This window comes from Chenopodium album, chromosome 24 (assembly GCF_948465745.1).
Source record: "Chenopodium album chromosome 24, dcCheAlbu1.1, whole genome shotgun sequence".
NCBI lineage: Eukaryota > Viridiplantae > Streptophyta > Magnoliopsida > Caryophyllales > Amaranthaceae > Chenopodium > Chenopodium album.
The window spans coordinates 7,210,125-7,232,379 of record NC_137857.1 but is presented as its reverse complement, the minus strand read 5'-3'; the positions used below and the strand labels follow the sequence as shown (position 1 = coordinate 7,232,379).

At 33.3% G+C, this 22,255-nt stretch overlaps 2 protein-coding genes and 2 pseudogenes across 3 annotated transcripts; 1 reads left to right on the top strand and 3 right to left on the bottom strand.

Annotated features, from left to right (window-relative positions):
* Window positions 1-516: 516 nt before the first annotated feature.
* Window positions 517-2,519, bottom strand: LOC145610335 (geraniol 8-hydroxylase-like). Its single transcript, XM_081665664.1, has 2 exons — window positions 1,436-2,519; window positions 517-1,348 (listed from the first exon to the last, which is right to left on the bottom strand). The coding sequence occupies exons 1-2, from the start codon at window positions 2,333-2,335 to the stop codon at window positions 740-742; spliced, it is 1,509 nt and encodes a 502-aa protein (XP_081521790.1). The 5' UTR covers window positions 2,336-2,519; the 3' UTR covers window positions 517-739.
* Window positions 2,520-3,776: 1,257 nt separating this feature from the next.
* Window positions 3,777-5,371, bottom strand: LOC145610475 (geraniol 8-hydroxylase pseudogene; annotated as a pseudogene).
* Window positions 5,372-8,391: 3,020 nt separating this feature from the next.
* LOC145612088 (protein SMALL AUXIN UP-REGULATED RNA 12-like) lies at window positions 8,392-12,078 on the top strand. Of its 2 annotated transcripts, XM_081667456.1 has the most exons (4): window positions 8,392-8,667; window positions 10,437-10,579; window positions 10,779-11,336; window positions 11,674-12,078. In XM_081667456.1, the coding sequence occupies exons 3-4, from the start codon at window positions 10,874-10,876 to the stop codon at window positions 11,688-11,690; spliced, it is 480 nt and encodes a 159-aa protein (XP_081523582.1). In that variant the 5' UTR covers window positions 8,392-8,667; window positions 10,437-10,579; window positions 10,779-10,873; the 3' UTR covers window positions 11,691-12,078. The 2 variants fall into 2 exon arrangements, with proteins under 2 accessions (XP_081523582.1, XP_081523583.1); XM_081667457.1 differs by lacking the exon at window positions 10,437-10,579.
* A 7,989-nt stretch (window positions 12,079-20,067) lies between these two features.
* LOC145610474 (auxin-responsive protein SAUR76 pseudogene) lies at window positions 20,068-20,508 on the bottom strand (annotated as a pseudogene).
* Window positions 20,509-22,255: the final 1,747 nt, after the last annotated feature.

Here is a 22,255-nt window from a genome sequence, read left to right as displayed (position 1 = left end):
AACCTTCCACTTTATTCTCTCCCTCATTTCTATGGTCCATGAAGAACAAAGGTGGGAAGTCAGAAATCTTACGCAAGTTCAATCTAATGTGAGAGTTTTACTTAACTGGGCCTTAAGGAAGCTAAAGTTTTAGTTGTGAATGAAAGATGAATCATTTGGGGAAAAGAGTTTTTTTACACGATGAAATGGAAGGTATAACACCCTCTTCTCTCATCAATTTGTTGTTTTTTTGGACAATTTCGTCAAATTAATTTGAATTTTGATGAAATGAGCTTATATTAATTCTATATTCAGAATATCATATAGTTTCATGTTCTGTCATACTTCATAATCATCATTCTGCTGATTCTGTCTTTCTTTTTTCTATGGGTTCAATGCTGCATGCATGTATGGAGTGGGAATTGCATTGTTCTTGCCTCTTTATCACCGGTGCATGGAATTGAATATTTAATTATTTTCAGTATCAAGACCAGTATTGTGTTGTATCAAGTTTCTTGACATCCTTGATTTGAAGCATGTGATTAATTAGTGGTTTTGTGCAACTATTACTCTTATTAACATCAATCTTCTGAACCTAGGACATCTGGATAATAAACAAAGTTTAAGAACTACAGAAATTTTGTTGGAATAGAAATAGTGTTTTTTTTTTTTTAAACTAACAATGAGATTATCACACTCAAACTGACGTGTGAAGGGAATTCTGAGAATCTTCCAAGCTGATCCCAAATTCTTAAAAAATTCAGATGCGAAGCATTGGAACTACATGAAGTCGCTGAGCTTTTTCTAATGTGATCCCAAATTTCTCCTCCATATCCATCTTCTCTGGCGGAGTACCTCCTTCCAGCTTCCAATCAAACTTGTGAATCAGTGATCCCAGCATCAAATGGATCATACGAATAGCCAGTGGCAACCCAGGGCAGATCCTACGGCCTGCACCAAATGGAATCAGCTCAAAATCACAACCTTTTACATCGATTGCAGACCCCATAAATCTCTCTGGCACAAATGAGTTTGGGTTTTCCCACAGCTCTGGATCTCTCCCAATTGCCCATACATTGACCAGCACTTGCGTATCTTTTGGCACAGTAAAACCATAAAGCTTCACATCAGAGTCAGCTTTTCTTGGCACCAGAAGTGGTGCTGCTGGGTGTAGTCTTAAGGTTTCTTTGACAATGGCCTGCAAGTATGGGAGCCGGGCCATATCAGATTCTTCAACTAGGTTTCCTTTTCCAATGGTTTCTTGGAGCTCTGCTTGTGCTTTCTTCAGCTTTTCTGGGTTGCGAAGCAATTCTGCCATCGCCCATTCGAGTGTAGACGATGTTGTGTCAGTTCCTGCACCAAATAGGTTCTGCCCAGCGAAGAGATGTCAAGGATTTTGTATAACGCGAGGAACATGTTGAGCAAAAACTTTTAACGAATAAGAGTAGGTGATTACCATTAGCAGATGAGGAATTGTTGATAGTGGTAATTCCTCAGATTTCTCTTGACTGATGCCTAGTAAGGTATCCAGAACATCATCGCCTTGTATCGTTGATCCTGGTAGTCTCTTTCCCTGCAATCGTTGGTCAATTATGATGTTGAAAAAATCAATCAACTTCCCAAAGTGTAGACTTGTACGCCGTCTGATGCCTTGGGGATCTATCTTCTTCAAAATAGGGAAATAATCAGCAAAGTTGGGTTTCCCCAATTCTTCCATTATACCTCGCGTAGTGTCTCTAAATTTGCAAGCATATTCAGACTTGGGGTCACCCAAATCCATTGAAAAGAAGCTGTTTGATAGCAAATTCAGCGAGGTGGTGAAGGCTACTTGCCCAATGTCCACTGTCAAACCTGCTCCACTTTGCTTTCGGACATAGTCAAGGAGATCTCTTACCTTTTCCCTCCGAAGACCTTGGCTCTTGTCTAGTTTATGAGCAGAAAAAACTTCAGAGTTAGTGATTTTTCGTAGATTTCTCCATAGAGGTGAAAGTGACAACCAGACGATTGAACTATGATGGTGGTCGAGTGCACGAACAGCATCAATGACCGGCCTGTTAGAGAGATGAAGGTCATTCTTTTGAAGGGCTTCCTTTGCCATAACAGCTGAGGAAACGATCACTGTCGTCACTTGGCCGAGCTGCAGAGTCATTAGAGGGCCATAACTCTTGGCAAGTTCAGCCAAGGAAACATGTGGTTTAGCACCAAGGCTGAAGAGATTCCCAAAGATGGGTAGAGTGGGAGGACCTGGTGGCAAGTTCTGTGGATTCGATTCACAACTTTTCCTTACATTTGAAAGGAGGAAGTGGATAGCAGCCCATGATAGTAGAAGACACAGCACAAAACTCAGGTAATCCATAGCTATACTATACTATATAATCTACTTTATTTTTACTTCTACAATTTTTTTGTTCATGCAAAATTGTAAATCGATGCTACATTATTTCGAAAATTTAAGTCTTGGAATGTGTTGGGTTTTAGAGTCTTAAAGATATGTTTCAATGAAAAATCATCAGTATGTGGTTGTAAACTGATCACATTTTGCACCAGTACCACTTATACTACTGAGTCATGATAATTGAAAATAACTGCAATATCATAATTTCTGTTAGCAACTGGACAAAATTGGTTAGAAATAGCGTTGGAGATCAACTAACTACAAGGACAGAAAAATAATATCCACATATTAAATTTTAGAATAACTCCAAATAAAATATCACATTTCATTGGAATATAGTCAAATGATATCAAAATAGTTCTATAAGAAACTCTTCAGTAAGTCTGTTTCATAATACTATGTATAATTTCTTCACCTGAACTTTTTAGCTTTAAACTTATTATATCTTAGCTCATACTGTATAATGTTAGTGTTGTTGTATCATCGTCTAAGTCTATATGTGTCAAATTTTGTGAACTACCCATTACTTAATGAAATCTTTCTCTTGGTAGTATTACCAATTGATGGATTTTATCCACTTCAATTGGCCCATATCATCGTTTTCCCTTTCTTTAACTAACATAAATACTCTTCTGTCATTAATTTCTTAACAATTTGTTTGCCAAAAACTCCCCCTCCTCTCCTCCTTCCACTGTATATATTCTGAATTTCCGACAAACCACTAGCAAATTAAACAAATACTTCAAACTACAAATGTACAAAAATTTGTCCCTTGGTAGTGTTAAATACTCCGTAAATTTGTTCATATTATGTTCTTTTCTTGAATAAAAAGATAGCTCAAGAAAGTTGATACATACTCCATTCGTCCCAAAAAAAATTACATTTTCTTTGGGCACATATTTTGGGAGTTTGTTATTGGTGGAGTTTTGTTAGGTACAAGTGAACAAAATATTAGATAGTGAATAAGCCTACAATGCTTAAGAGAGTAGAGTAAAGATGAATATAAAGAGTCAAGTAAAGACTTGAATGAGAAGTATTAGATATGGGTAGTTTCTGACAAAATTTCCTTGTGGATAACCATCTCATATGTTACCTTGTCGGATGGGCTTGTATTTATTCTTGCAGCGTGATTGAGTTAGACATGTTAATATTTCTAGAGCTGGATCATTACAGATTACAAGTATAGGATCTCTGTCTTATTGTTCGTCTGTAATTTATGTTTTTACCATTCTGCAAATAATCTGCCTTCTGCTAATATGCGAGTTGAATTAAGCTAGAAAATTTGCTAAATTTGGAACCAAGTGTTTGTTATTAACATGAAATTATCATACTCAGACACAGACAGAAAATTTCATGAAGTAACTAAATATTTTCCAAGGCGATGCAAACTCTAATGTTTCCTTTAGCTGCGAAGGGCTGGAATGGCACGAAGTCGCTGAGCCTTTTCCAACGTGATCCCAAATTTATCTTCCATATCCATTTTCTCTGGTGGAAATCCTCCTTCTAGCTTCCAGTCAAAACTGTGGATTAGTGACCCCAGCATCAAATGGATCATCCGATGAGCCAATGGTAATCCAGGGCATATCCTACGACCAGCACCAAATGGAATCAGCTCGAAATCACAACCTTTTACATCAAGTTTAGATCCTATAAATCTCTCTGGCTCAAAGGAGTTTGGTTTCTTCCATAGATTCGGTTCCCTTCCAATTGCCCATACATTGACCAGGACTTGTGCATTTTGAGGCACTGTGTAACTGTAGAGCTTCACATCTGCATCAACTTTTCTCGGTACTAGAAAGGGTGTTGGTGGGTGTAGCCTGAAGGTTTCCTTGACAATGGCCTGCAAGTATGGGAGCTGTGCAATGTCTGATTCTTCCACAGGGTTTCCTTTTACTATGATTTCTTCAAGCTCTGCCTGTGCTTTCGTCAGTTTTTCAGGGTTGCGAATAAGTTCTGCCAATGCCCATTCAAGGGTAGTCGATGTTGTATCAGTTCCTGCACCAAACAGGTCCTGCAGACAAGAGATATCAAGTATTTTTTAAGTAATGCAGGGATGATGATATGCAAAAATAAATGTCTAAATCAACTAGTGCAAATGACTACCAGCAAAAGATGTGGAATTTTTTCTAGTTCTAATTCCTCAGAGTTTTCTTGATTAATGCCTAGTAAAGCATCCAAAACATCGTCGCCTGGTGTTGATCCTGGTGGTCTTTTTCCTTGCAATCGTTGGTCAATCATGGTTTCAAATAGATCAATCAGCTTCCCAAAGTGTACAGTTTGACGCCGTCTAATACCTTGTGGATCTATCTTCTTCAACAGAGGGAAATAATCAGCAAAGTTAGGTTTCCCCATTTCCTCCATTATACCTCGTACAGTCTCTCTGAACCCACCGGCATAGCCTGAATTAGGATCACCCAAATCCACTGAAAATATTGTGTTCGACAACAAATTCAAGGTGGTGGTGAATGCTACTTGCCCAATGTCCACTGCCAAACCAGCTTCGCTTTGTTTTTGGACATAGTCAAGGAGGTCTGTCACCTTTTTCTTCCGTAGACTCTGGCTCGAGTTAAGTTTACTGGCTGAAAAAACTTTGGAGTTGGAGATTTTGCGAAGCTTTCGCCATGCAGGACATACTGGCATGAATGCCAACGAGCTTTGTTGGTGGTTAAGTGCATCAAAAGCATCAATAACAAACCTGTTGCAGAAGAAAATGTCATTCTTTTGAAGCACTTCTTTGGCCAAGTCAACCGAGGAAACAACCACGGTTGGCACTTGGCCAAGCTGTAAAGTCATGAGAGGGCCATAAGTCTTGGCAAGTTCAGTCACGGAAATATGTGGGTTTGTGCCAAGGCTGAAGAGGTTCCCAAAGACGGGTAGTTTGGGTGGACCTGGTGGTAGTATCCTAGGCTTCGACTGATTACGTTTCTTTACAGTTGAAAGGAGGTTGATTACAATCCATGCTAGCAATAGGCACAACACGAAACTCAGGTAATCCATGGCCTCCTGCAGTTTTATGCTCTATTTGAGTTTGAACTAGATATAGCTGTTTTGGATAAATGAATTTCCTGAATGGCCTGAGTATAAAATTATCACCCAAATCTACCTGAAAGAATTCTTATGTATCAATTTCACCATGCACTTGGTAGCTTCAACGCGATTAGATTGACATCAATTTGAGAATTAGATTTGGTGCAGGACCTAGTTGATGCAGTGAAATGGCCTGGTGCAGGACCTATTTGATGCCGTGAAGCGATATCAAATAGGTCCTGTAAAAAGAGATATCAAACAGGTCCTGCAGAGAAGAGATTTCAGGTTTTGTTGCAAAGAAAAATATACAGAAAGTTGGTTCAATTGTTCCAATTACTAGTTTTATTTTTTATACAATTGCCACCTCAAATTCTAGCTAATTAATGGAGTAGTATTAGACTTTAGCTATTTATGGTAAAATATAATCTGTAAAACTCCTTTATTTTTGTATTAATTATTTGATAAAATTAACAGTTGTGTCTGATAATCACAAGCCCTCATGTACATCTATTCTACCATGTATTTCTCTTAATATTTTTGTATTACTACTCACATTCCAGCAATTAAAGTCTTATACTAATACTAATATTGAAGGTACATTATTTAAAAACAATTTAAGTTGTATTTTGGGTTGGCAATATTTCAAAATTTTACTCTTTTTTTTTTTATAAAAAAACTTTTATAAAGGTTGTTATTCATATACAGTATAACATTGTAAAGTGTCCGATTGTCCATGAAGATAATATACTCATTTCGTTTTGTCTTAATTATCATGTTACTAGTTCAAATTACACTATATGTCCATTATTCCAAATTCTTAATGCTTTATACGAAGTATATTTTTAACAGTATTGTGTCACTATATCTTCATAAAATCCAACTCTTGGCCATGTTGAGTATTTTCAATGATTTACATTCTCATAATCTCATTATTTGTTAACCTCATTCTAGAAAATGAAGGGAGTATTACTTAACACCGTAAAATACTTAGGTCAGAGTGATATATTCATATGGTATATTAGATGTACATGTACGATTGAGATTTTCAAGTTTATATACACCAAATATGGTAAAAGAATGTACAAGTAAAATTAAAAGGGAAAGGTTACGTGTACACTTAGTGTATAAACTTTATTTGTACAACACCAATTATATTATGATGACTTAGGGTCTGTTCACATTGACTTAATTTCAGTTCAGTTCAGCTCTAATCAGTTCAGTCCAATTCAGCTCCAATCAGTTCAGTTCAGCTCCTAATTTCCCTCTCTCATAAAATATTCATTTCTGCTCAGTTCAGTTCAGCACCAATCAGTTTAGTTCAATTCATTTTATTTCAGCTCAGTTCAATAAATGTGAACATGCCCTTATAAAGCACCACTAACTAAGCAGGGAAGCTGAAATTTTAGGAAGGGGGGACTAGGACGAAAAAATTTCACCATCTTCCCAAGCAGCAGTGGTAAGATTTCAAAGTGGTGCTAACATCTAGCTTTAGGAATTGTAAATAGGAGAGCGAAAGTAATGTCCCTTTCCGCCATAAGTTTACACCAAGTTTCTTCATCTCCTTCAATCTCCATCTTCCGCTTTCATGCGTTTGATCAAATTTCTATTCTTGGGTTTAAAAACTTGACAAAAAGTAAGGTATAAATCAGTTGAAATACTTAAAACTACATTCGAATGGTTTGTCTATCATTAGTTCATTCCTATATGAAATATGACTATATTTATTCTTATGTACTTCAATAAACCACTAGCATCATTAGGTAAATAATTAAAAAAGTCAAAACGTTTCAATTAAAAAAATACTACGGACTGTAATTATTTTGAAACGGGAAATAATATTATAAGGTGCAACAATATACAAGTGTACCCAAAAAAAGGTAGCTATTGTCACCTTTGCTTGAAATTGAGTACAGCAGGTTTTGTGTGTGGCTGGCCACACGGTGTGGCCAGCTAACACACAAGTAACCCATGACAAAGTAACCCCTAACTGACATAGTAACCCCTGATCGAGTAACCCTTGACCGAGTAACCTCTGCCAACCTAAAAACCACTGAACGAGTAACCCCTCCAACCTAGTAACCCATGACTGACCTAGTAACCCCCGACTAAGTAACCCTAACCGATCTAGTAACCCCTGCCTAAGTAACCCTCGATCGACCTACTAACCCCGACCAACCAAGTAACCCTTGACCCTTTGACCTAGTAACCCTTGACTAGTAAACCCTAACCGACCATTAACCCCGACCTAGTAACCCTTAATCCTACACCACCTCAAAGTTTTAAACTCCACCGCACCACCAATTTGACAGAAAAATTACACAAAAATTTTCCAAATTAGCAATAAAATAGCAAAAACGTGATGAATTTCATTGCAATCAACTACAATAATGACGACTGATCAATTACAAGCAAAATTAATGCTCATATAAATCAAGCATATGATTCAATTTCCAGTTTCAATCACAAATCTACAACAATCACAAACTAAAATAAAACCAAAATTAGAAAACCCTAAATGAATTATAACTACTATAACCACCAGATTCAGCATCAAGAGGACCACCTTAAGGATCAGAATCACCAACCAGAGCCTTGAGAACACCGTGAAAATACTTGATCGTCGTTGCTGAGAACACCCTGCAAACACTCAATTGTCAATGACGAACCCTAGAATTTTGGCCGGAGAAGTGCAGGAGAAGGAGAAGAACACCAACAATGCGACGTCAGTGGCGAAGACGAGGAGGGGAGAGAGAGGGCAGGGAGCGAGAGTGAGGAAGAGGACGGTGAGGAAGATGTTGAGGTAGTTGAGTTTGAAGTGAGTTGGAGCTTTTCCGCGTTGGTGAGGGAAATTGAGAGGTATGAGAAGAGAGATAGAAATATTAAAAAAAAAAAAAATTGTGGCTGGTCACACGATGTGGCCAGCCACATATGAAAGTTTGTGAATTGAGTATAATTATAACAACTAACTAACTTTTTCATCATTCCAAAAATTTCCCCAACATCCAACAGTTTCGCATCTCTTAGTGCTTCTTCTCCCCAATTTTCTCTCTCCAAATTAATAATTTCCAACCTCACAAGTTTTATACATTAATTTCTTTTAATTATTTTCCAAAAATTACTTAATTTGGGAAAATGCTCTGTTTTTTCTAATTAATACAACTTGTCATTTTTTTTGGGTTTATTTTATCTTTTCTGTCCATTTTATCTCTCAAATCTCCATTATCTGTCACAGCTGAATGCATGCCTTCTCCCAACAACATTTCCAGGTAATTTCTTTTTTCCATTTTTAATTTATAATGTAGAATTTTGAGTTTCATACTAAATTTGATTATCTGGGTTTATATTGGTTTGCATTTTAAATTCTGGGTTTTGCATTTTGCTTTATAATTTGTAATGTTATGTTGCAATTGTTCGGAAATTCGATTAAATGGGTTTGATTTAATATGCATTTAGATTTCTGGGGTTTTCATGTATTTCAGTTTTGCAATTGAATGTAGAAATTATTTCTCAAATTTATGACCTGGGGTTGTTTACATGCATTAAAATAAATGAGTTTTGTGGCGTCAAAAACAAAAAATTAATATTTGACTTATATGTAAAATTAGCGTTGGAAATTCGATGAAATGGGTTTGATACTTTGATTTATATCATGCAATTCATTTAGAATTATGGGTTTTTTTTTTAATTTTTTTATTTACATTTATGTTGTAATTTGGGAATTATTTAGCATTTTTTTTCTATAAGAATTATTTAGCATATTTGATCAAATGGGATTGCTTAATTTCACCTTTTTTTTTTTTTTTTTTTTTTGCGAAATTTAATTTTATGCTACAGTAATGTCTGAATATTTCAATGACTTAATTGGTTTAGTTTGTTAAATTTGATTGTTAATTTGTTAAGCACATGCATGCTAGATCTGTAAACAAATTAAAATTGTCACAATCATGTGTAATTAATTGTTGCTGGATCTATACACGACCATTTGAATTATTATTTTTTTTTTCAATAATTTTTTTTGGAGATCATATTTTGATATGTTATTATTGATCATAATAATATATCTTTCCATAATTATGTGAATATAAGGAATGGATCGTATCTCTTTGTCATGTGTGCAACATTGGAATAATAGCTCTAGGTGATTGATTCATTGTGTTGCTTCTAATTCCATGACTCTATTATTGGGCTCTAGGTCTGTTTGATTATGCTATGGAGTATCATTAATACTGCTTTGCTACAGAATGCTTAAAAAATCCGTCGTATTAGAGAAGATGTTACACAAAAAGTTTTGTTATAGGTATTAGGAATGTTGATGCTTAAGAATGAAAGGACCGAATATAAGTTTAAAATGGGAGATGATGAGATATGATGGGTAGTCCGATGAATGTGGAGTGAGAGACCTGAGAGTGATGCTAGAAGTTTTTTTCTCAAGTAATAGTTCTTTACATTTTAAATATTTCGGTTTCTATACACATCTTTGACCGTGATTATCTTCAATATAAGATGTGAGTAAAATTCTAAATAATTGATATATTGGAAATATATTTCAAGCTGAATCTGCTAAGCTAACAGCAAGATCCCACGGTTTTGATGAGTTATAATAGTCAGTTTTTAAAAGTTGACCATAAAAGTTAAAACGTATAGAAGTATAAGGAACGGAGGGCATATTACAAAATTTCCCTTTTAAATTCTGTAACTTACAATACTAATATCACATTTCTATGATAATACTAACAAAAACAAAGGATGTGAAAAAAGAGTCGTATTTGGGATATTGAGTCATTGGATTTGAAGCTGAAGCTCATGCACGTAAATAGAATTTGAAGTTGATTTAACTCGTCAAAATTGTGCATTCTTATCAATGGTTCAACTTTGTGATACTTCTTTGTTCCTATCTATTCCTTGATATATGGCATTATCAACTTGGGGCATTTCTGAGAAATGAGTCATTTAACTTCCTTTGTAAAATTAGTTCCTCTTCTAGCTGATCCTCAAAATCTCTTTATTTTTTTTGGCATTTTGTTCGCTCTTGCAGTGAAGAGATCTTATATGTCCTGTCAGCGTAGTTCAAGTTCTTAAATCCTGTAAGAGACAGAGAAAGTGAGTGATAAGCCGAGCTGCAAGTTTCCCAATTGACATGATTCTCTAGCTCAATTCATATAAGGGATTTGCTCTGAGGTCAGTGCAAATGGTGTGGCGTCACTTTACTAAGTGACTAGATGTTACACTTTACCTAATTGATCTTTAGCTGATTGACACTTCTAGTTTGGTTCTAAAACATTACTTTAGCATTACATTATGCACTGATCTCGGGAAAGCATTACGCAAATTGTTTATCTCAGTTGTTTGACCAAGTATTATTCTGTTTTGCATGTAGTGGACAATCTGATGATGCTAGTCATCAGGAATTGTACCTGCTGATATCAACCAAGGGAGAAACAAATCAAAAGCTGTATTTACAAGCATAAGGCCATGGAAGAACAAGGAAATGGCAAGTTGGGTGGGATTAGACAAATTGTAAGGCTGAAAGAACTCCTCCAAAAATGGCAAAATGTCACTCTGAACTCAAGACTGCCTGACCAAAATGATCATCTTCAACACGCAGGAATCGCACCTGAAGTAACTAAGCGGTTGAAAAGTTCAGCTGTTGGATGCGATTCAGATGAAGAAGGATGTTCCAGCCCTGAATTACCTCCTGATGTTCCCAAGGGATATCTGGCGGTTTATGTAGGGTCAGAGCTTCGAAGGTTCATCATCCCTACTGATTATCTTAGCCATCATCTTTTCAAAGTACTCCTTGAAAAGGCCGAGGAAGAGTTTGGATTTGATCATGGTGGTGCTCTTACCATTCCTTGTGATATCGAGATCTTCAAGTATCTCCTCAAGTGCATCGAAAATGAGAACATGAAAAAGGGAGAACATCCGGCTGAAGCAGGTATACTAACATTCACTTTTACCTTCCCTGTTCAGTTTTGTAAATAATTTTCTTTCTTTTTTTCTATTTGGCAATGCACTTTCCCTCCCCCCCGCCCCTCTTTCTTCTCCAATACTTAGTCGTCTCATCATGGTATGATAATGATTTTGTCTAAGTTATTGATCATTGTCTCCAAAATCAAAGGTCAAAATTAAGACGATATGGTGAATTTCAAGAAACCATTCTAGATATTTTGCTCATTAAGTGGAAGAAAATGAGAGTTAGGTAATTAGAGTTAGGCTTGTTAAATGTTATGATATGCTGTACTAACGTCAAGACATTTGGGTAAGTTTTGCAGTGGAAGAATCTGCGTAATGAAGACTAACGAGTATATGCATGGCCCTTATAGAGCGTTTGAAGCATTTGGTTATTCACCCCTAGTGTAAATGAAGGTTTTTTGTAAGCAGCATTTTCCTTTTCTTGTTTTTGGTAGTTAATTGGCGGTTTGGTTTAAGCTAATCTTCTGGATCATCATTGTTCCCCTCTTTTTTCCGGGGTTTAGGGAGGGTGGTGAACTATTTGGTTGTGTTTTCTTGCTTTAGTATATTTGGGAGACAATGGAGATAATTCAAATGTACTTGCCACAATTTTCTGGGCATGAAAGCATGTATCTCATTTCAAATATAAAGAACTGTTTTCTGGGTGTTAGTAATTTTATGCCTGTATATACATGAGTTTCAAGATGTGATACGAGGTGATCAAATCTACCTTATTTCTATGTAATTCTTTTGAAACGAATTTCAGATATAATTAACATGTTGCTAATTAACCATATGTGTATATATTCATAACTGCTTGGCCAAGAGCTTTAGATTAGGATGAGAAGACCATGGATTTCGGATTGGTGTTCTTACATACATCTATATATACTTCGCTACTTGGTTGTGTTCGTTGATGCTTCGTGTTTAGGGATCTAGTTCAAGGAAGAAATTTATCTAATCCTAAGAGATGATTGTACAACATCCTTAAGTATCATAGATTGCGCAATACACAAGTTCCTAACTTCATATTGAAGAGACAAGAAGAAGTTAACTGCAGTAGCTAGTTGAGCTTAAAAGCAAATTTCTTCAATTATGAATTATTCACTTTGTTCTTAATTTTTTTGATGTAGAGTGTTGTTGTACTTATGTTTGTGATTTCAACATTGCTGTACATAACAACAACAATCATAAGGTGAATTTGTATCTATGTCGTATCACTCGTATGTGCAATATAAAGATCCGTTTTTGAATGATGGCAACACCAATGTTGGTTGTATATGTAGCATTCAAACCCTAACGATGAGTGTCTCGCAGCAGGAAAGCAAAATAGGATTCATCTATTATCTATGTATATTTTTGGCTATATTTTGTTAATTGGATACCTAGCAAAATACCACCAAAAAGACAAGTGTGAGTGTACTGTGTCTTAACTACGTGTATTTATGTGCATGATACACTCGAGTGTATAATGAACTAATCAATAAAAAGTGAAACGAAAAAGGAGAATATAATAAAAGAAAATAAAGCAAAGTTTTCCTTAATCACATGAAAACTAAATCATGAAAATACTAATCAATTACCTTCGTTGTGAAATCTATAAACCGGGTTGAAGAAAACAAAACTAAAACATCATCAGTTGTGAAAAGCTTTCTTGAATGCAAACTCGGTTAACAAGTTGAGTGCAGTTGTCTTTTTATGAACTTGTTGTAAATTGCTAGGACCTGAATGGCTGGACCATGGGCTTGGGCCTTAAAAGGTTTAATGGCTATGAACTTGATGGGCTTGATAGCTAGCTATCCAACACAATATTATACTTGTATTAGTTATTCTATCTAATTTTTGCACCTTATCATTGTTTTTACTTAATTTTTATCACTTGCATTTTTTTTTTTTTTTGAAACATATTACTTGTACTATTAGTATCTAATATATGTTGTTTTTTATATATTAATATTTAATACTTCATATCTTGATTTGCTGTTGTTTTTACTTCCGTCTGAGAAGTGACAATGGTGAGGGATAGCTCAAGTAGTTAGAGCTCTCCTACTGATTTCAACTTTTCAAGTGATCTTGGGATCGATTCTCATCACTCGCTCTTGTGGCTCACTAAACTCCAAAAACAAAGTGATAGCAGTAATGGTATGTCCAACACCAACATAAACATAAACATAAACATAAACATAAATGACCCTCCATACTTTATTACCGACTTGAAACCTGAATTCTTTTTAAAATCATATTACAACCTAACTCGATAGACATGACCCAATAATCATTACTATTTCTATTTCATTAAAATAAGCATGATGGCACTAGAATAAAAAATAACTCCACTCGGCGCAAACCCAAATTTATACAAACAACACTTACCTGAATTGACCCGACTTGAAATTGGCCCGATTGCCATATCTACCCATGCATCAGCAATGGTAATGAGAGGGTTTGGTCTTGTAATCCAATGAAAGAATCATGTGACCTTATTAAAACCCTAGGATGTCTTGTTGGTGATCATAATCATTACTTGCAGCTCTTAACTACCACTAAAACATAATTGAAGCAAACTCATTCTTGTAACTTTATAGAGCTATTGATAATTCTATTATGGTTTTAACCAAATCAATTCTTATGACCTTGGGGAACACCTCCTACATTCATCTCGATCAATTTTTGGAAATTTTTTTAAATTGATTAACAAACATGGATTATAGCCTTCACATTTGGACAAGTTTCGATTCTTTTAGGCTCAAAATGAAAAGAGGATAAAGTACTTTCCATGGATCCCATGAAACAATAGGGAGCTAAATTATTTTTTAAAACAATCAATTTAGTCAGGTGCGTACACATCTCCCTTTGCTATAAAGCAAAGCCGCCACCACAAGCGCTTATATGATAATGACTCGTTTATGCTTTTTTGATCATCACTTTAGTTTCTGACACCGATCCTGATATCTCCATAATTGGATGGTCTAATATAATGTTGTTGTTTATAAATGTATAATATCATTTCAAATCATAAAAAAGTTTGGCAATAAAACTAAATTGGATGTAAATTTAATGATGACAATAATTAAGATGGATAGATAAAGTGTTATGATAATAAGGACAAAGTCTTGAGACAATTTTGCCCTAATTATAGTAAGTTTTGTTGAAAAATTAATCTTATGGGTGGCACATGCACACACTTCCTTAGCTCACACATGCATCATGAAGATATGCTTACATCGTTATCATCCACGTCAAAAATAGATGGAACCCCTTTCATCCAAATTTGAGGGACTAATCTTAATAATTTATCATCTCATCTCTTTTGTAAGGACATAATTAATATTAGAGGATTTGTACTATATGATATGACATAAATATACATATATTTCAACCATACTATATGTATTACTTTATTTTAGAAAAAACAAACATGTACTAATCTTGTCTAAGTTGGAGTTGAAGTATGAAAACATACATCCATATGTACACATGGTTTGTCTTCAAATGTTTGCTTGTGTGCTTAATTACAAAGGATGCATGGTGTTATCTAAGACAAAATGAGGTCATCTAATCTTAAATATCATAATAATTTTCAATAAGAGACATATATATGTTGTGTAAGATTGTTAATTATTCTCCTTGTTTAATGAAACAATAGTACACATACAAATCTAGCATGTCATGAATTCATCATCCTAAAATCAATAATGGATAATATAGATTGTTAGAGTAACCTACTAATTATTGAGTTTATAAGCTTGTCATACTATCTATTATTATTAAATGTATAAAATGCGAGTAAGTTGATGTAGATAATCTCAAGAATCGATGATTACTAGCACAAAGCCAAGCCTAGCTAAGAGCAAGGAAAATTAACCCATACCTAATTTTAGTACTAATTAAATTAGAATATTGTCATAAATTTTTTGTGTAAGAAAATTTAATTCAACGAATATATGGTTTATCTAAGGAATTAAAATGTAGAAGCAGAAGGAAAGGTAAGGGATCAATTTCGTGACTCTAAGGTTATAAAGTGAAATCCCTGCCAATATTACACCTATCTTGAAATATGGGAGAAATATAGAGAATGACATGATGAGTAAAGAGTACGAGTAGATCCAACTGTAGTGTTGGCTGACTCTTTGTTCCAATGCAACATCCTAGTGTATGGCAAATGGCCAAGTGACTGCCCCTTTCATCTAGCGCATTTGTCTGCCAATCTAGCTACCTCACCTTCATCGTTTACCTTTTCTTTGATGTTTACATCCCTTTCAATTTCAATACATTTGTTTCATTTGCGATAAACGTTAGTTCAAAGGCATATTGTACGTATACTATTTGTTTGGAGCAAGTGTTAGCCAACCATTAACAATACCACCAAAATGGTCCCAATTTAGGCAAGTATATAATTGGCCAAGTATATCATATTCTCTTCTAAAATGACTCGTCCATGCGTTCACTTCAGGTGGCGAACGAGTTAGTTACTCAATTAGGTCAAGTGATCTCTTTGATCAATGAGTCATCACTGTATAACTCTGGTCTTGTCCTAAATAGTCAAAACCAATAATTGCGAGCTTGAAACAAACTTAGTACAACTGTACTCAACCTATTAAATTAAACAGCTCTACTAACGAGCAAACAGTCAACATCTGTGCCAACGCACGAACTATTGTTATTCTATTAGTCAAAAGTACATGTATTTTCTTCAAAAATGGCCTTATAATCTCACAAGTAACAAGCTAATAACCAACTAACCATCTTTATAAGGTGGCAAATTGCTCCATTTTACATATGACATGCATGTGAATGTTTGACCAAATTTCACATTTTTTTTGAGTTTGAGGTTGGGAGAGAGTTGGGCCCTGTTTCACATGGGCTGGTCAAGTAGGCCCGATTGGTCTTCTTGACTTGTTATGCAACGTAAGACTCCGTAAACCAACAACTTATCGACAATTACTTAAGTATTTGGATTGCTTAAAATTGATTGATCATTTCATTATAATTTTGATATAATATAAAGCCGAAATTTGCGCTTGTCTTTTTCATCTAAATGTACCGAGGTTCGTGTCATGCATGGATTATAATCTATGGATTATTCTTCCCCCGTACAATTATTATTGTAGCACGCATTTTAAATCAAATTGTACAAAATTTGATCAATATTTTTCATTATTGATCTATTTGAAATTATACCATTTGTGATTAAGTTACATATTTTTAATGTGTTAAGTTTTCATAATATTTGTAATGTGTACGTAATAATTCAAGATATTAATAATGGTCAAAGATTTGTATTGATTATTGTTAAAATCAAATGTTGCAATATTAATATAACGGAAATTTCATAGCCTCTTGTTATCACCCACGAGCCAAGTGATATTATTTTGTAGACGCAGACTATTTTTATGGGGGTGTAAGCCTTCTTAAAGATTATACCTCTTATAGTCTTATGTAACGTCTGGTTGTAAAAGTTGTTCATTGCATACTATCCATAATTCATGATTATTTTTAGGCTAATAAAAATTCCGATTTGGTCGAGAAAATAAATGAGCCTCTAGTACTAATGTATGTCTTTACTTATTAGTGTAACCCTACTACTGGTACATACTTGTCTTGCCACTAATGTCATTAGCATTTTCTCCTTGTCCTTTCATAACAATCTTGTCCTTTAATAATTAAAAATAGATATTGGCTAATATGTAACAAACATGTATATAAACAAAGTTTATCAAAAAAAGCAAGTTTTGATGAATATCTTTTCTCTTAGCTTGCTTCCCTTAGGTCTAGTCTGTTTGTATGAAATAAATACAACTCTTTACATCTTTATAGGTGGCAATGGCAGCCTGTATACCGCGTTACAGATAAGATTATGAAACTACATTAATATTTCGTGTCTTCCACTTTATCCAAAACTATATATTATAAATTTAATTAAACATACAAATTAAATTAAATCAAAGTCTTAGCTTGTTATATAAAGGTATGCATGCAATAATATTAATGATTGTGAACATAACAAACAAATTCAAAGCAATCAAATAAAAACAAGCGTGTGTGAATCAATCAAAAAGCATCTTCAATCTCTCTAACCACCCAATCATTAGCAACTTAATAAACTATCTTCATTTAATCATTTACGAAATTACGAGTATTTATTTATGTGCCTAACTTTTATTTGTCACCTTTTTACATGAGATATAATACTAAAATCCAATTTTAATGTATTTGTCAGAGATAAAAAAAATATATATTATTATAATTTTAATTGGGTAAAGTCATTAAATTTGTACCTCCTATAAGTTTTATTATATATACTTTACTTTATTTTATGAGGAGATTTGTTGGTAAGGTAGATACTTGATTCAAGTTCTTTGTATCTTTCCAAATCTATGATATACACTTGTCAAATTTGTACTTAATAATGCTAAATTAAATTAACTTTGGATTAGGCTAATGTGAAGGTTTAGTTTATGTTATGGTGGTTGTCCTAGAGATTTTAAATGTCTCCGACAAAATGAGGAGAAGGAGGATGAAGACAAATTCAATATGGTACAATAATTTACCAAGTATAAGCTAATTAAGAGTTCAATATGATGTTATTAGAGTGACTTTGCTTCATCCCTACTTTTCTAGTTATATAAATTGTTTCAAATTATTCCAAGAAAGTATAAATTAATCATGTAAAATTATATGAGCAGTAATAATTAAAATGATACTTTTATAATTTACATAGATTTAAAACAAATCTTAAATTATGACATAATCATTGTTTCATATTTTTTCTTTTTCATGTTAGATAAAAAGCAATGTAAGCACGCACTATGATGAACCAACACAAACAATTCTTCTTAAAAAATTAATATGAGACAGAGTGAGTATAAGTAATTTACGACCTACATGCTACACTCCACCCCCTTCCCCACTCCCAAATGTTGGCAAGCTATGTAAATAGCATCATTATTATAATTAAGAATGAAGTCAATTCCTTAAACTTTTCACTTATAATAATACATAAATTAACATCAAAATTCCCTAAAATTCCGGAATTTTATCATTTTATGAAAGTAGGAAAGTTCAGTGAGTAAGTCAGTAGCTTATTGTTATCTTAGTTAAACGAGTGTTAATCAAGTAATCAACCTCTTTTTGATGACAATGATGCATATGTTTCATTATCACAAACAAAAATTACATTCATTGGGTACATCCTTCCATTTCTATGACAAAAATTCTATTATATATCTTTATGTATAGCTGTCCAAACTATCTATCAAACTATCAAAGAATTAAGTATTTGAATTTACTAATCATGGGAAGAATAAATGAATATTATACTTTCTTGTAAAAAGGAAAGAATAAAAGAGAGATCGAGTAAAAGTAATTAATGTATATAGTCATAAAGATAAAAGATTGAATTGAGTTGTACCATGCATATATATATTTTACATGATGTCTATTATATTATATATACATACATGTATACCTAAAATGCAAGTATTCATGTTCTGATAAATGGACTCAATCTTTCCTTGCATCTATTAGGTGTATCATGTATGTATGAAATTGTAAGGCAGAGTAAAAGTGTAAAATCTAATATATATATTTTTTTTTTCTTCTACAATTATACTTTACATATGTATCATTACATATACATGCATGCATTTCCTATTTTGACCATGTCTTCAATTAGAAAAGAAAATATGCAAATATTAATTTAATATTAAGCTACTACCTCCATCATTTTTTTATGTTTATGCCATTTAGAATATTCCATTTGGAAAGAATGAAAGTTTGGTCATGAATATTTGTCTCAATGTCATGTATCATATTAAGAAACTTTATTTGACCTATTTACACTGTATAGCTGGATTACAAATATTAACACTGAAATACAAATGAAATTTTATTTGACCTTTTTTTTTAACCATGAATATTTTGTCAAAAAAAAAAAAAAATGCGTAGCTAGAGTATTTACACTGAAAACTACATATATAAAAAGACAAATAATGAGGCAAACAAAAGAGAAATGGGTTAGTACGGTGGTATTTCTTAAATTTACCAAACAAGATGTATAAATGTAGTTGCTCATCAAACATATTGTAAGATATGATATTGATTTTAGAAGTCTAACTTGTTGGAATGGAGCCCATATATTAAGGTTTTTGCCTACCGTTTATCACCAAATCCACTTATGTTTATCCTTGTCCCTACTTATTAGACAATTACCCAAAAATGGTATTGAAGATGTGGCTTCAAATTTTTTTGGGTTGTCAACAATTTACTAACTATTAAAAAAAATAAAAAAATAAACAAACAAACAAACAACAAATTAAACTTGTATCAAAAAGGATTATTTCATATCATACAAATTAATTGTAACAACAAATTACATTATTGCCAACAATTAAATTAACTTCCCTTGCATTTGGCAATTTGCAAACGCAAATAAAAATTAAATTTGATCAAATTTAATCATAAGTTCACCATTCACCCATAATTGTTTTAATTCACATTTTTTTCCTATACAAGTGTACAAGAGGTACAAATATATAGTACTATATATGTTAATAATTAGGGTGAGAAAATTTTACAAGCTCTCTAAAAAAAATAAAAAAAATAAAAATATAATAAAAGAGAGTAAATTTCATAAAACACAATTTAATTACCTCCAAAAAATTGAAATTAAAAAAACATTAATTAATCAATTAATGAACTTCCATGATTAATTATTAGCAAGCATAAAAGTCCACAAGCTCATTCAAAGACTCAGGTTGAGGGTCAGCATTATCAAGCATCCATAGCAAGTGCTCAAACAACACCACCTCACACCCTACCGATATCTCCTCGGCCCCGCAGCCACCGGATGATCGTTCTACGAGCTCTCGAAAAAGCGGGTGTTCGAGGACTTCCGAGGTAACCATGTATCTCCTCCGAGACTTTCCTACGTAAACCGGACATAGATTACTTGTGGAGAAAGGTTCCGGGGACGAGTCGTCGTCATTGTAAGAGATGTTGTTGTACTTTGTAGCAACAACGGAAGATGTTGAAGTTGAGTTTCTTCTGCTTAAACTTGTGTGATGAATATGATCATTTTCGCGGTGGTTGAATGATGTTCTTCCCATGGATTGCATTTTCTTGAGTAATTTTCCAAGTTTTCCTGCTTTTGTCATGATGTTTGGATATTTTGAAACAAATTATGTAGGAAAAAAAATATGAAGAACAAATAATTAAGAAGATTGAATTAATTTATGGAGTTTTAGAGAATATTATTGAGGAGAAGTTGAGGAAGAATTGAGGGAGAATTTTGGGTTATTTATAAAAAGTAAGGTAGGAGTTTGGTAAGGAAGAAAAAATATTTTATTAATTTTTTGTGGGGTAAGGGATTTTATTTAATTTAATATTGTAGGAAATAATAATTAGTAGTAGTACCTAATTAGTAATTAGTAATTTATGGATTAGTAAACAAGTAATATAGTGGCTTTATGTCAAGTGGATTTTTCTTTATTTTAAGAAGTGGGTAGAGGAAGATAGCCAAAAAAGAAGGGGGCCCCTTAATTTGTAGGACTTTTATTATAAAAAAATAAAAAAATCATAATTTTTATTTTTATTTTTATTATTTTTGGAGGAAATTGGAAGACAATTTGTGATTGGTTGGAAACCAACAACGGTTTTGGACGTTTCGGAGCGTATTAGGCCCTTTTTGTAGTATATTTTAATTGTTTGATTAAGTGTTAATTAATTTTTTGGTTGGATGGTTAAGGGGGTGCTTGATAGTGATCATTGTCCTTGAGAAAGATAGGAAGAGTTTTAGCTATTAAATTTGGACGGTGTTTATTTTATAGTTTAATTTAGATTATCTTAAAGTTGATTAAATGATTTAGAGGTGCTTAAATTCAAATCTAAAGAGTTGATGATCCAACAAACTGTTTAGTACCAAGTGTTACTAATGGAAAGTTTTGGAGTAAAATTTAGGTTTTTGACTACTTGATTTTAAAGTAACCTTGAGTACTATACTACTAATAACATATATAAAGTCAAATTCCTAAAGTTTTTAATTTAAGCACCGATAGATGGTCAAAATAAAGTTGTGGAAGTGCAAAAGTTAAAGTGTACATTAAGAACATTTAGAGACGAAAGTAAGTATATCGCCCAAACATAAATTAGAATTGTTAATACTTGAATAAGAAAAGTTGATAATATCCTCTCAATTAAACAAAAATAAAAAAGGGTTATTGATAATGAAAGGATATTGGTTCTTTGCAAGTCATACATGCACTTTACCTGACATTAAGGTTTTGAATTGTTAATGGACGTGCTCTCAATTCAATGTTACGTTGTGACAAGAGGATTGTACATCATGCGTCAAAGTCACCAGGAGCGTTTTGGTCAAGGAGCGTTTGATACTTCTATATTTTTCTTTACAACGGCTCCTGATCAATTTGGAATACAATTGATTGATTCAAACGAAATATTATACATAATTTTTGTAATCGAGTTGATTGCTATAAAAATTAAAAGAATAAAATTCTCATCTCATCATTACGACAATCAAGTAAAGATAGAGATGAGCAAGTAGAGCTACAAACAATTTAAGACGAGCCACGTTTGTTCTAACTAAATTTGATAAGAAATACAAAGTATTGATGTTTTAGCTACTTGAGGTCGAATAAATAGTTAGAATTTTTGTTTGAGCTAGGCTTATTGAGACTTTGCTTTTTCAACCTTACTAGTTCGTGTCCGAATTAGCTTAGCTTGTTTGTACATTGATTTTGATGAATTCATGTGAGCTTGAACAAGTTTAAATTAAGCAATTATATAAATAAATTTTGAGTTATTTTTTAAAAAATGAGGTTTTCTTTGAAGCTGTTATACATTCTTTTAATTTAGTTTCAAATTAAATCAACCTTTTGCCAATCT

Bases quoted from the DNA above. Each gene is read 5' to 3' on its own strand.
- LOC145610335 (XM_081665664.1), bottom strand. From the start codon at position 2,335: ATGGATTACCTGAGTTTTGTGCTGTGTCTTCTACTATCATGGGCTGCT. The intron at 1,349-1,435 runs GTAATCACCTAC...TTCGCTGGGCAG, and splicing joins CAATTCCTCATCTGCTAATG to AACCTATTTGGTGCAGGAAC.
- LOC145612088 (XM_081667457.1), top strand. From the start codon at position 10,874: ATGGAAGAACAAGGAAATGGCAAGTTGGGTGGGATTAGACAAATTGTA.